Source organism: Procambarus clarkii, chromosome 22 (genome assembly GCF_040958095.1).
Source record: "Procambarus clarkii isolate CNS0578487 chromosome 22, FALCON_Pclarkii_2.0, whole genome shotgun sequence".
Classification (NCBI taxonomy): domain Eukaryota; kingdom Metazoa; phylum Arthropoda; class Malacostraca; order Decapoda; family Cambaridae; genus Procambarus; species Procambarus clarkii.
The window spans coordinates 48,844,643-48,858,369 of NC_091171.1; the positions used below are offsets into that span (position 1 = coordinate 48,844,643).

A 13,727-nucleotide genomic window follows, 5' to 3' on the forward strand; every position below is an offset into this window, starting at 1 on the left:
GAATAACTTGTGATATAAAAAGATTATTGATATGTACTCACTTAGTTGTACTCACCTAGTTGTGCTTGTGGGGGTTGAGCTCTGGCTCTTTGGTCCCGTCTCTCAACCGTCAATCAACTGGTGTACAGATTCCTGAGCTTACTGGGCTCCATCATATCTACATTTGAAACTGTGTATGGAGTCTGCCTCCACCACATCACTACTTAACACTTTGGCGTACCCCGCACGCCACCCCTCAACTGTGCGATTTGGGTCCCAGGGTGTCACGGGAGCGCGCGTAAATTCTGAAAAGTGTATACTCTCTTCAACTTTGTCACCTTAATTCTCGTTCTATGAGATTAAATTTGGTATCATTGTGTTTGCAATAGAATTCTCTACAGCACTAAATGCATATAAACTCCAAAAGCCCGGCTAATTACCCGCAGCAAACAGAGAAACTGCGAACGAGTTACCCAGGAGCACGCAAACGCGATAAAATGTTTTCACTATTTTCACTCTGGTCACCTCAATTTTCGTCCTAGGTCTTTCATTTTGGTCTCAATGGGTTCGCAATAGAATTCTCTAGAGGAACATTAGCATATAAAATAAAAAACCTGGTCACGCTCCAACCGCCGACGAGTTGAAGATGGGCCACGCGTTAGCCGCGAGTGAGCGCTCAGACGCCTTCCAGCTACACTCCCAATTCCCGCCCTTTTCAAGCCTTTCTTTCGCAATTTTCTTCCTGGAAGGGCCTTGTTCATAATCACTATCCATCGTGGAGTAAGCGTAGATAGTTTCTAAAGCCGCAGTAAGAAATATAGCCACAGAAAATAGCCGAAATGTTCACACATTTGAGATGCGAGGGGAGTCGACATCGGTCACAACAATGGAGCGAAAACGATGGGCCGACGGCGTGTGCCGAGCCGCCTGCAGGCCACGAGGCGCAACAAAGAACATGGGAAGACATCGGCGCGCATTTTAAAACCAGTCCCCAAAAAATTGGATAAAAACCTGATTTTTGGCGATTATTTAGAGTGGATGACGCAATGCTGCGTCATCCCCGGCATTACCGACAGTAAACGGATGATGCAATGCTGCGTCATGCCCGGGCGAAAGTGTTAATGCATTCCATTTGTTAACTACTCTGACACTGAAAAAGTTCTTTCTAATGTCTTTGTGGCTCACTTGGGTGTTAAGCTTCCACCTGTCCCCCCTTGTTCACGTTCCACCCATGCTAAAGAGTTTGTCTTTGTCTACCCTGTCAATTTCCCTGAGAATTTTGTAGGTGGTTATTATGTCTCTCCTTACTCTTCTGTTTTCCAGTGATGTGAGGTTCAGCTCCCTTATCCTTTCCTCGTAGCTCATACAGTACCTCTCAGTTCTTGGAGATATGCCAACTCTGGCGGCATACCTCTGAATCTTCTCTAACTTTGTTGTGTGTTTAACTAAGTATGGACTCCAGGTTGGAGCTGCATACTCCAGGAGTGGTCTTACGTAAGTGGTCTTACATAAGTGGTCTTACATAAGTGGTCTTACATACATATATGTATATGTATGTATATATATGTACATGTGTAAGTAATATTAAAAAATTGTGTGACTAGCTTCACAAGATTGTCACTTGCTTACCTAAATGAATTGTGGGGTTCAGTTCCTGAACCGATTTTGTGCCTCCGTAACCCTTTCCACTACCACCCTGGATGGGTATGGGGTGCATAATAAAGAAATGAAATGAATGAATGGGGGGGGGGCTGGCCGGGACCCTCGGGTCACCAGGACTGCCATCTGCTAGTGAGGGAATGGTGCTTACTAGCATTTGGACCAAGACAACCAATGTGTATATAGTTCCAATCAAGGTTGCAAATATTGGCCTAATGATTTGGAAGGTTCCAAATATCTCAGGAGCCACCGAGAAGAGGTCCTCCTAAAAAAGAAGTGTTTTGCTGCTGCAGTATTGCAGTATTGCTCGGAAAATTAGGACCACTTCACCCAGTTCAAATACTTCTCTGAACCTGTTTTGTTAAGTTAGTGAGTGGCAGGGAAAAAGAGCTACTGCATGGTTTAATGAAAATATAAAATACTGTAGCAGGAGAATGTGCCTACTGATGTGAGACCGATGAAAAAGAAAGAACAGAAATACATAAACATCTAAGTAAAATATTCTTTTACTAAATATTTGATATTTGACTACTTAATCCAAATATTTGCACACTACTGCATTGGTACAATAATATATGCTTCTATTTCACATTATGTTGAGCACACCCAGGTATCACTATTTACCATTCGCTAGTCTCTACCAGCGATGCCTAGTGTTCCAATCAATAAACAGCATTTATACCAAACTAACCTTATTCTCATATATTCCGTCTGTAATGTTATGGCATCTAAGAATGTTCGGGAATCCACCTTAGAACACCTGCGAGCACGTTCACATATGGAAAACAAGTCATCTTGGAAGTGATCCAGACGAGTATACATGTTTTTGTCCAGGTGCCGCTTCATGATGTCAAACGATAGCACTCGAGTCTTTTTACCATCAACCTGTTATTAAGCAGTGTATAAAATATCGTGCATGTAAATGTAGCAATTATGATGCTACACCTTGGAATTTTTTACATTATATTATTTTATCAATGTTAATACTTAGAGTTCATATTTTTCTGAACACTAAGATTGTGAAAGCAGGAAGAAATGGTAGGGAAAGAGGAAGCGAGAGGGAGATGGCGAGGGGAGGAAGCGAGAGGGAGATGGCAAGGGGAGGAAGCGAGAGGGAGATGGCGAGGGGAGGAAGCGAGAGGGAGATGGCGAGGGGAGGAAGCGAGAGGGAGATGGCGACGGGAGGAAGCGAGAGGGAGATGGCGAGGGGAGGAAGCGAGAGGGAGATGGCAAGGGGAGGAAGCGAGAGGGAGATGGGAGGAAAGTGAGAGGGAGATGGGAGAAAGCGAGAAGGAGATGGCGGGGGGGGGGGGGAGAGAGTGAGAGGGGGTTGGGGGAGGGAGCAAGACAGGGGGAAGGGAGATGGGGGAGATAAAGCAAGGAGATGGGGGGAGGAAGCGAGAGGGAGATGGGAAGGAAGAGAGAGGGAGATGAGGGGGAGGAGGGCACAAGAGGGAGATGGGGAACTGCATTAATGCTACAAATACTGACAAACTTACCTCCTCATAGTCAGATAGCTCAAAGAAAGATTCTGCAGTGTAACGACCATCTTCCTCCTCATGGTTGAAGACACTGATGAAAAGTGACATAAGTAGTTCCTGAACTAGCGCACTAACATTGGGAACCGATTCCGAGTTATTCATCTCCAGTCGTTTCTGGCAAGTATAAAGAAAAATGATACCTAAAAAATATTTCAATACTACATTACTACAGTATATCTACTTATGTTACAATTTTACTTACTGGAACCAAATGGATACCATCAGTATTCAAAACTGGTACAAACCCAAATTATTATATAATGATGACCATAACAGTTGCCTAGGACATCACATACTTGATGATGGGAAGAGGCTAAGAAGAGAACAATTAGTTATAATGAAACAATACAACACAATATGGTTTCAAGACAGACTTCCCAAATTTCAATTGAATACCTTTAACTGCCTGTGTGATATTAATAAAATAATTAATAATTAATAGTTGATATTAGTAATTAACTCTACTGCCAAATTTCCTAGGGTATCATTAGCAACTAATAACATAATAATATTAGGATTATTTCCTGGCATCAGTGCATTTGTAGAAATTTTGGTGCATCTGCTCGTAATACCATTCACAATATTGACCAAGGTCTTGCCCGCTCCCTCTGGCCAGGTTTAAATGGTTCTAAAATGTCTCCAGGAGAGTCATATGGTCCAATAAAAATAGGGACTTTATTTGCATCACTATACTATACATAAATTGCACGAAGGCCTTTTCCTGTAATCCCTACTGAGGATGTCAAACTATTGAATTATACTGATGAATTAATGTGTTGATCAAGCAAGAGGAGGAATAATTAAATACTGCACAAGAATTAGATTTTTGCACAATGAATTAGGGATTAGAGCAAAAATACAAAAATTCCTTTCAGAGACAAAATGTAGCTTAACATAAATAAGTAAAGCCTCTTTCTGGGCATAAGGCAGTTGATTTCTGCTCAAAGTAAATAGCAATGTGTTCTTTGGATAAGGTTATGACTGGTAATAATCTCAACATTGGTCTCACAGGGAGCTTATCAAATGGTCTCTGCATGATCATTAATGATACAGTGGCACTAGAGATAAGTTTAATTAAACACAGAATAATAAAAACAGGTACATGTAAATAAAAATCCATGACTACTCCCAAGATGCTGAGAACAGAAGGGAACCAGGAGCAACTAACTAGCTTAAGCTTGGAAAGATATCTTCAATCAACTCAAAGCTCTATTTGTAGCTGTTCTCATTCAATTACCCCTTAGGAGGCAAGACTTCTATATGAGACAAGAAAAACATACAGGGGGACTCGGTTGAAGGCAGCAGAGATGTTAGGAAGTCAGCAGTAGACAAAAGACTAACAGAATGACAAGTGACCTTAAGCCAAACACTGTCACTGCAGTGGAACATGAAGCAAATAATGTCCAACATAAACATGGTAAGTCTTCTAAAAACATCAGGCACAAATCTTGGCACATAAAGTTGCCAAAAAGAAGGCCAACTTTCAAACATTATGGACTAGAGGATATGTTTGCAGCTATCTTATCATAACCAGTTATTGCAAGAGTTGAAATACATGAGCCTTGGAGCAAAACAAGCCAGCTGACCACCTGAGTCATGTGGTGCCCCAAGACATCACCCGAAAACCTCCAAGTGAAGAGTGGTAACAGAAATCCACTCATAGGACCCACAAGAAAAAGGAATTTTATTACATTTAAAACTAGATTTCTGGGAGGGTTTACTGAAGATATCACTCCATGGAGCACAAGGAAATGCAGAGCCTATAAGAGGAAAGAGAAATGGAGAATCCAGTAACCCAAGGGGGAACACCACTGGTCAAGCAAACCATGATCCAAAAGACCTCTACATATATCAAGGTGTCACATTCATAATGAAGAGGAAGGTGACTGCTGAAGACAAAAACAAGCAAACAAGCAAATGTAACACACTGCTGCCGCGCTGCTCGTTTGCGCAGCCCTCCCCTCCCCGAGAGGGGGAGGGGAGGGCCAGCTGCATAGCACTCCAGTTCAGAAGCTAAGCGGCAACAAATGCGAAAAAAACGGCGACCGGTGGGAGGGATGTTTACTCATCTCAGAGGCAGCTGAAGCCAACACAGCAGCAGCGAGCACCAAGCAAACATCTAAGAACATCGTGTGTGGAGTGTACAGTTAGAATAAGTGTCACATTTAAGTGCATAATGTTAAGTGTTCAAATCAAGGTTGCAGTACAGTAATTTTAGTGTAAAATAGTTTTCATAAACTGTACAGGCATACCTCAGAATAAGAGTTTAATCCGTTCCTGGAGACGCCTCGCCTTCCGAAAACTCGCATTCCGAAGTTAATTTCCCCATAAGAAATAAAGGGAAATGAATTAATCCGTTCCTGGCTACCCCAAAAACCCCACATCAAACTAAATTTTTATACCTAATTTACCTAATTCATCTAAATAAACCTACAAAACTGTGTTCCAGTTATTACTTACCTTGCTGTCGAGTGCTGTAGGCGTATGGAAGATGGTGAGGAGGGGGGAGGAGGAGAGGAGTTACTGTTTGGAAGGGGAGTCCCCTTCCATAATCACATCACATAACCCCATGCCTTGTAACACTATGGATACCACTTCTCTTTCTAAATTTTTCAAACCAGCCCCTGCTTGCCTTAAACTCTTTCTTATCTGCATCACTCGTTGCAGGGGTATTCTTTAGAAGGTCTTCGTGCAACACCCTGGCTTTCTCACAAATAATGGCCTCCGAAACACTATCACCCCTCAACTCCTTGTCGTGTATCCAAATTAATAACAACTTTTCCACTTCTTCAAGTATTTGTGGTCTTTGTGCCATTAATGTTCTTACTCCTTTTGCCACTTTAGCACCCATAATCTTATTTTTCTTCTTAAGTATAGTGCATATTGTTGATGTGGCTTTGTTGTACTGCCTACAAAGTTCAACAACACGTGTACCGTTCTCATGCTTCCGAATGATCTCTTGTTTCTCCTCTATTGTCATCCTCACATGAGCTTTCTGGCCTTTATCCTTACCACTGGCTTTCTTGGGACCCATGGTGAGATATATAATAACAAATTGTATAGACAAATCACCAAAAATCAAACAAAACACTGAAAATCCGCGAGAAGAATTGATGTGGGGGTAGTCACTGAGCGCGAGACAATAATAAACTGAGGGGCCGCGGGGCGGAGGGGCGACGAACGCGCTAGGTCGGCTGTACGCGTATCAACAAACTCGCGTCCAAACTCGCCTCCCGAAGTAACCATCGCCTTCCGAGACAAATTTTTGGAGTAAATACACCTCGCCTTCCGAAAACCTCGCATACAGGGACAATCGCATTCCGAGGTACCACTGTATTGCAGTACTCAACATACAGCAGAACTACTTATCAATACAGTGCTAACGGCATAATACAGTACATTACGTATTTACTGTACAGCATTCATAACTCCACGAGAATTCAAGATGGACATAACTCCAACAATAAGGTAAACAACAACTGTAACACAGTATTTTTTAATAGAGTAGTAATATATAGGTACAGTATATAATATAATACATTTTTATTGTTTACAAGAAAAATAGACACTGACACAAACGCCTCTTGAAAGTCAGCTCTTGCAACGAATCCAACGCACCGGGGTTGGCCCCATATAGTGCGTTGAATCAAGGTTGTACTTTACTTATGAATCACATAAACCACTTGCACAAATGAACTATAATTCAATAGATGAACAAGTTTACTTAGCTTTGGTCCTAGTCTTTCAACATATCACAAGCACAATATGAAATAATGTGGCCCAAGGATTGTGTGGCCCAAGGATTATGTCACAAGTGAAGCTTTGTTATCTGTTGGTGGTTTGGGTTACTAAGTTCTTAGTCGGACAGAGGGCAGTAAAGGTCGTGTTCAGCATTTTAGGTCTTAAGAGATTTTGTAGCGAATACTCCAACACAGGTTTGAGTTTATACAAAATGTACTTTTTGCTTTTCAACCTGAACAGTATTAGGCTTTCTTTTCGGCGACCCATTAACATCTTTTATAACCCTGCAATGATCATTTTAAACATTTCTTGTGTGCAGATGCAGTGTATCACCTATCAGCCTGCCACAGTCCTTGTCCAGAAGGACATAGAGGATCTTATCTTAGGGAACAACCATATATGAACTACATACACATTAGAACATGCAATTAACTAAAACCTAACCATTTAATTCAATGCATTTATTTATAAAAAAAAAGGGACTCGCTGATGATAGCCCTTGATACAAAGTGTGCGTGCTATTAGAAAAAATTAACAAAAAACAATGATATGAAAATATACATGAACTCGTAATCTAGTAAAAATCCACCTGGGACATCATATCAACTTTCACACAACACTGATGCGTTTTCCCATTACCAATATGTCAGTTTTGTTCTGTGTGCTGAAAAGCTGGCAACTTCCCCGTACCTCCAGGGCCTGGCGCTGCAGAGTAAGTGCATCACGGTATATTTGAGAATCTGGTTCATTATATCGACATGCATTCTGGAACATGAGCGTCAGGTCGGCCATGATGTCATCAAGAGTGACGTAGGCTCCATTCTTCCATTTGTGATTAATTCGGTCAAGATCAATTGGCTGCTTTATGACCTGAAATAATATAGACAAAATCTTAAATCAATAAGCTGCCCTGTATGTGGTTTATCTAATACAACCTCAAACAAAGCTTCATAAACAATCCCTGAATGAGCTCTATTCAATGTTGGGCCTTAGGGATTAATCCTAAAAATTACCAATTGGGCTGTGTACCAAACAAAAATAAAAACCATCTGCTTTCATGAGCTGTAAAAGAAGCTGGTTGGTGGTGTCATGTGAGAGCTTCCGACATATTGGTACAGGAGGGACATTAGCTCCTGTGCTCACCTTGGTTCTTTTAATGTTCACTGTTTCACTTAAATGTTATTAGTTTACACACACACACACAATATACTAAAGAAATTGTTCACGACTTTTGTTAGGCCAAAGCTAGAATATGCAGCAGTTGTGTGGTGACCATATCTTAAGAAGCACATCAACAAACTGGAAAAGGTGCAAAGACATGCTACTAAGTGGCTCCCAGAAATGAAGGGCAAGAGCTACGAGGAGAGGTTAGAGGCATTAAATATGCCAAAACTAGAAGGCAGAAGAAAAAGAGGTGATATGATCACTACATACAAAATAGTAACAGGAATTGATAAAATCGATAGGGAAGATTTCCTGAGACCTGGAACTTTAAGAACAAGAGGTCATAGATATAAACTAGCTAAACACAGATGCCGAAGAAATATAAGAAAATTCACTTTCGCAAACAGAGTGGTAGACGGTTGGAACAAGTTAGGAGAGAAGGTGGTGGAGGCCAAGACCGTCAGTAGTTTCAAAGCGTTATATGACAAAGAGTGCTGGGAAGACGGGACACCACGAGCGTAGCTCTCATCCTGTAACTACACTTAGGTAATTACACTTAGGTAATTACACACACTGTAGTGTTTGTGTTGAATAACTCAATATATGAACACATTTTTTGAAAAATAGGGATCGAGTTCTGCATATAGGTCTGCAACCTAATGTGAACACATTGCACATAAATCTCTTCCTGGTACAGTTAAGAGGAAGTGTTTTGCAGCCCTCTCATTTGCTGCTGTTCTATCTGGAAATGTTGCTCAGGCATGGATTGAAACACTGAGGGAAAGCACCAAATTGTGATTTGAAGATAACTGCAGGTCCTTAGTACATGATAACTTCATTGCATAATATGTAATAATAAAACAATAGCAGAACTTGTTCATACATCTGAATACTGTATGTGTATCAGAAACATTTTAAATTGCATAAAAGCAGAACAGCAATAATGAAAATCAGCAAATGACAACCATAGTGGCCAGGATATTAACAAATAACAATGACCGCATGTTGCAGGTTATAGGTCGACGCTGGAACTCTGCTAAAGTATTTATTAACTATGGAAGTCAAGATATCGTTAAATTTTACATTCTTAAAAGACTGGCAAAGATTTTGTCTGGTACTGTGGACATGCTGGACTTTAATTTCGTATCCACTTAATAATTTTATTCTTGGTAACCACTAAACAGTTCAACTTGTTTGCTAACTGTGTGAATACCACATAACTAACTGTGTGGTATTCATCCTGGTAATTACCCAAGTGTAATTTTATCCAAGTGAAATAAGTGTAATTGTAATACTGTAGCTAAGTGGTGTATGATGCATGTTGCAGGTTATAGGGTTGTTGATGCTTGGTTGGTCAGGCCGGAGGTGCATCATATTTTATGTCCGGTTGTGGCTCTTCGCCGTTATTTGCATGCCACGGCTTCTGTGTCCAGGGATGCATTTTGGGTTGCTCCGGTTTCCCTTCTTCCCTGTTTGCAGGTGTGGGTCTTCCAAGTTGTCCACAGAGTTAAGACTAGCCAGCCTGCGGTCTATCCCCGTGTCCATGACGTACGTATTTCGCTGCTCTTGCTGCCGTCTTTGGCAACATGTCCTGGGGGACATTCAGGCACGGGGCTTTTGGCGGTCGAACAGGGTCCTGGCTGATTGTTACCTAGTGAACGTTCCTGGGCCTAGTCAGGCCTGTGTCGCCTTGGGTCGGAAGCTGCAGCCAGTTGTTTTGACTTCGAGTTGAGGAGTGAGCAGCGACCACCTCCCAAGTAAGTCCCTATGTTTTTTCTCTGTGGGAAGTTTGCTCCGGGTAGCCGAAGGGGCTCCCCCCAGAAAACCAGCGTTGAATGTAATGAAATGCCATTTTTGGGATGAGACCTGGAAGCTTCCCGGCATCCCTCCCTCCCTTTGGTTGGCGGTTTTTCGCCTATTTTGACATCCAGCCTCAGAACTGATGGGTGGATAGCCGGTGTAGGGACCCTAGGGCTCCCACTTCCTTCTCCCGGGGAGTGGGGGAAGCTGCGAAGACAGCGGCGCGGCGACATGTGATGTCATGCTCATTTGCTCGTTTTCTTATAGTGGAGTTCTATCCACTTGTTCGGCGGCTTTTGGTAGCAATATTTTCACCAGAATAGGGGTTTGTTTTTGGATGCTTACCTATCTGGATGCCTGACCCGGTTGATGGTAGACATGGAATACTTCCAACCGCATAGGGGTTTCTATAGGCCATTGCTCCTCGTGCCTCTTTGAGGTGGCCAGGTTTGGGCATGTGGTTCCCAGTAGGCATAGAACTCCATACACATGACTGTTACCACAGTCTAATACACACCTATCAGCCTGGTAAGCTCCGGGAAGCCGGAGGGGCTCCCCACAGAAAAGCAGTACAGTAATACTTAATTTCTAAAAAATTATAGCAATTTTTCCATTCACAACTCAAACATATTGCCATAAAATAATTTGAACCAACTCCACCACACCAAAAACTCACCTCGTAATAATCTGGGTACAGAGCCTTCGATGGGAGCTTCAAGAAGACTTCCGACAGTTGTCGTCCTTCAGCATCCCGATAATCACGAACAGCATTGTACAGAGTTTTGATAGTGGGTTTAGAACTACAGACATACGAAGTGAATTTGTTTCGTTTGTACACCTTCCCTTTAACTATGCTTCCATCACCTTGGTTGAGCTCTTTGATCTTCTCTATCAATACCTTTAATAGACAAATAAATTAATAATTCATACAATACAGTAGCTAATAAATTACCAAAGCCTAATGATAAGCTAATATAAGTATTTATAAGGCATTTACACCCCATGGCTTAATAGGTCAACAAATTAATTGTAAACCATTGGTTTGCATATTTAATAAATCATTAGTGAAGTAGAGTACCAGAATTATGAAATATGGTAAATATGGTACCAATGTTTAGCAGGGAAAAATAGAATCATGTGTACTGAGTTATCAGCAAATAAGTCTGACATTTGTTACAAGAAAATTGCTTGAATCCATAACTGGAAATGCTAATCGAACACATTCAGATAAATTATGTAATTAATAGTATAGTTTTACTAAAATTCTTTTCAGTATTTTAACAAATTTACTCCAATTCTTTTCCTGCATATTTGAAGTATGATAGTGGAGGGAATATCAAATTGACTAGGGCATTGTTATTTCAAAACAGAGGGAAATAGAGGGTCAGTATAAACACTGTCAAGTCAAAATAGAAAACTGGCACCTCTATTATTTATCCAATATACATTATAACAACTTAGACATAGGATTAAATATAAATTTTTGCATATTTCCATGACTTTAAAATTGGGCAAGAAATAAATTCAGATAAAGACTCAAGACTGCTACAGGACAACTTCGATCAATTTTTAAAATGAGCAAAAGATGTGACAAATGTAGTTTAATGCCGAAAAATGTAAGGTTCTACGCCAGAGAAATGATGAGTGTTTACAGACATTTGCTGTGAATTCAACTTTACCTATTATGTCAATATCCCCAAACTGGGTGGCAAGATCATTTGAAAAAATCGTTCTCACCGTGGGGCACAAATTAACATAGTCTGATTGGAATGTAAGTGTCCTGGACAGATGCAATTTCTGGCTCAGGAAGCAACCAAGAGGGGCATTCCTCAGGAGATAAAGCCAGACACGATACACCCATTGAAGGAAACTACAGAGATAAATATCTGGATAACTCCTAGGTATCTAAGAAATGTCGATCATAGTACAGATATTCAAAGAAGGGGACCTCCTTTGATATCATTCCTAACAAAAGACTTGTGTACAAGATGGAAGGGAAAGTTGGAATAACTGGAAGTATACTGGACTGTGTAAAAGCACTTACAAGAAAGAGAACATGAGAGTCAGACTCAAAGAAATTGTTGGTGAAATGGAGAAAAGTAGCCAGCCAGATCCTTCAAGGGCTTGGTCCATGGACCCCACTTTCTAAAAAATGCAGACCATTTCAAGGTATTATAATTAGGAAAGGTCCTGTACTTAGGTATACAAAGTCTACATCAAATCAGATATGGAACATAAAACATTAAAATAATATCCTCATTTTGTGACGAATAAGAGAGTCCACAGGTTTAAATCAGGAAACGGTGCCTGAAGTAAGGAAATAAAGTTATGAATCCAATAGAGCCCAACCTAATAAATTATAGCATATGACCAGTGGAAATTTGCACAGTAATGAATAAGAGATGGGCAAATACGAAAATAATTGTATGCAGGGTGATAAGTGGAGTGCACGGCAAGAAGTTGTGGATGCCACATCTCTCCAGTTCCAGTAGCAATAAAATAGTGAGCTAAAATCACTGAAAATTTAAAAGCAGCAGGCACTAATGTGTTCATCATGGTCAAAAGAACTTTGGTGTTAAAACTGGGGGGGAGGGGGGGGGGTTAACGTTAACTCAAAGCACAGTGCACTCACCTTTTCCAGAATAGTTGCATCAGTATATATGACCGAGCCCTCTTCATTGTATTTTTGGCAGTTGCGGAACATGAGTTTGAAGTCTGTGATGAGCTCGTCCTCGCTGGCATACCTGTCGCCCTTGATCTTGCCTTCGATGGTCTCCATATCTATAGGCTGAGTTATCACCTGAATGATAGTACCAAGGTAACTTTCCTCAATTTTTCACACTAATTTGTTCATTAAGAGGATATTCCTTCCAACTTTGCAAGTTGCTGATGAAAAGTTATTTTTATCTTTTCTTATTTATGCACTAAATTTATATTCATGTAACTTGCAATGACAACAGACTCTGCAATTATTACTCTGATAATGATTGAATGCCAAAACCTGCATGTAAAGGCTTCTCAGTGTTGTTACCAAGAGGCCTATATATTAGCCCATTCCTCCTTTGACATAAGATACGTTATTATTCAGAAATCTACACGAAATTTCCCGAAATATGTCATACTTCAAGTATAAAAAGTCACAAAGAGATAGTCCCCATCTTAGAGCTTTCACTGGTTAACACACCATAACTACATTTACCCTGTATTCTTTTTTTATTAAATAAAATGGTTTGCGATATCAGTGATGATATGTCTGATTATGTTACAAGTGACAACGTAATACCCACCTACATTAGTCTAATAAATAAAAATAAAATATGGTAAAACCTGTGGTGAATGTAACGAAACATCTATTTCTGGTGGGTCCTCGGTGGCTCCCTGTTGCTAACCACACTATTAGCTAAAAACATACCAAGTCACACAAGGTTCTTGCGAGTCATTAAAAGCCTACTGAAGACAGGAGGCTAAACCTGTCATCAGTAGGCTTTTACCTCCCCACCTCCAGGCACAAAAAGCAGGTAATTCATGATCACCCTAACAAAGAAATATGCCACCAGAAAACTGAAGCAATACAAAAAGACAACAGCAAAACACAACTAAACAATTCAGAAAAAAAAAAGACACCCAATAGTTAAATTGTTTACTCACTAATAGCAAGTAACCACCAGCAAGTGGCAACACAATGAAGCTCTAGCATTAGTCATTTGGATCCACTCGGTAATGAGCCAACATGCCAACAACAATTGACAAGTCTGAAAAAGGGAAGGGTGGGTCCAGGGAGCCCCCGAGGAACCACCAGAAAGATACATTTCATTACATTCAATGACGACTTACTATGAGGGC

General features: G+C 40.8%; 1 protein-coding gene across 22 annotated transcripts in view; it reads right to left on the reverse strand.

The window, feature by feature from the left end:
* LOC123759141 (protein polybromo-1) overlaps positions 1 to 13,727 on the reverse strand; it is a 98,400-nt gene that overhangs the window by 50,538 nt on the left and 34,135 nt on the right. For 12 of the 22 annotated variants that reach the window (XR_011229363.1, XR_011229358.1, XR_011229364.1 and 9 more), the window contains 5 exons: positions 12,517 to 12,684; positions 10,561 to 10,782; positions 7,560 to 7,790; positions 3,138 to 3,293; positions 2,330 to 2,523 (listed from right to left, as the gene is read on the reverse strand). Coding sequence is in view for 10 of the 22 variants with exons in the window: in XM_069329022.1 (XP_069185123.1) it covers positions 2,330 to 2,523; positions 3,138 to 3,293; positions 7,560 to 7,790; positions 10,561 to 10,782; positions 12,517 to 12,684 (971 nt within the window). In the remaining 12 variants the exon portion in view is untranslated. The remainder of the gene's footprint in view (positions 1 to 2,329; positions 2,524 to 3,137; positions 3,294 to 7,559; positions 7,791 to 10,560; positions 10,783 to 12,516; positions 12,685 to 13,727) is intronic. The other 10 variants (XR_011229365.1, XR_011229361.1, XR_011229366.1 and 7 more) reach the window with 3 other exon arrangements.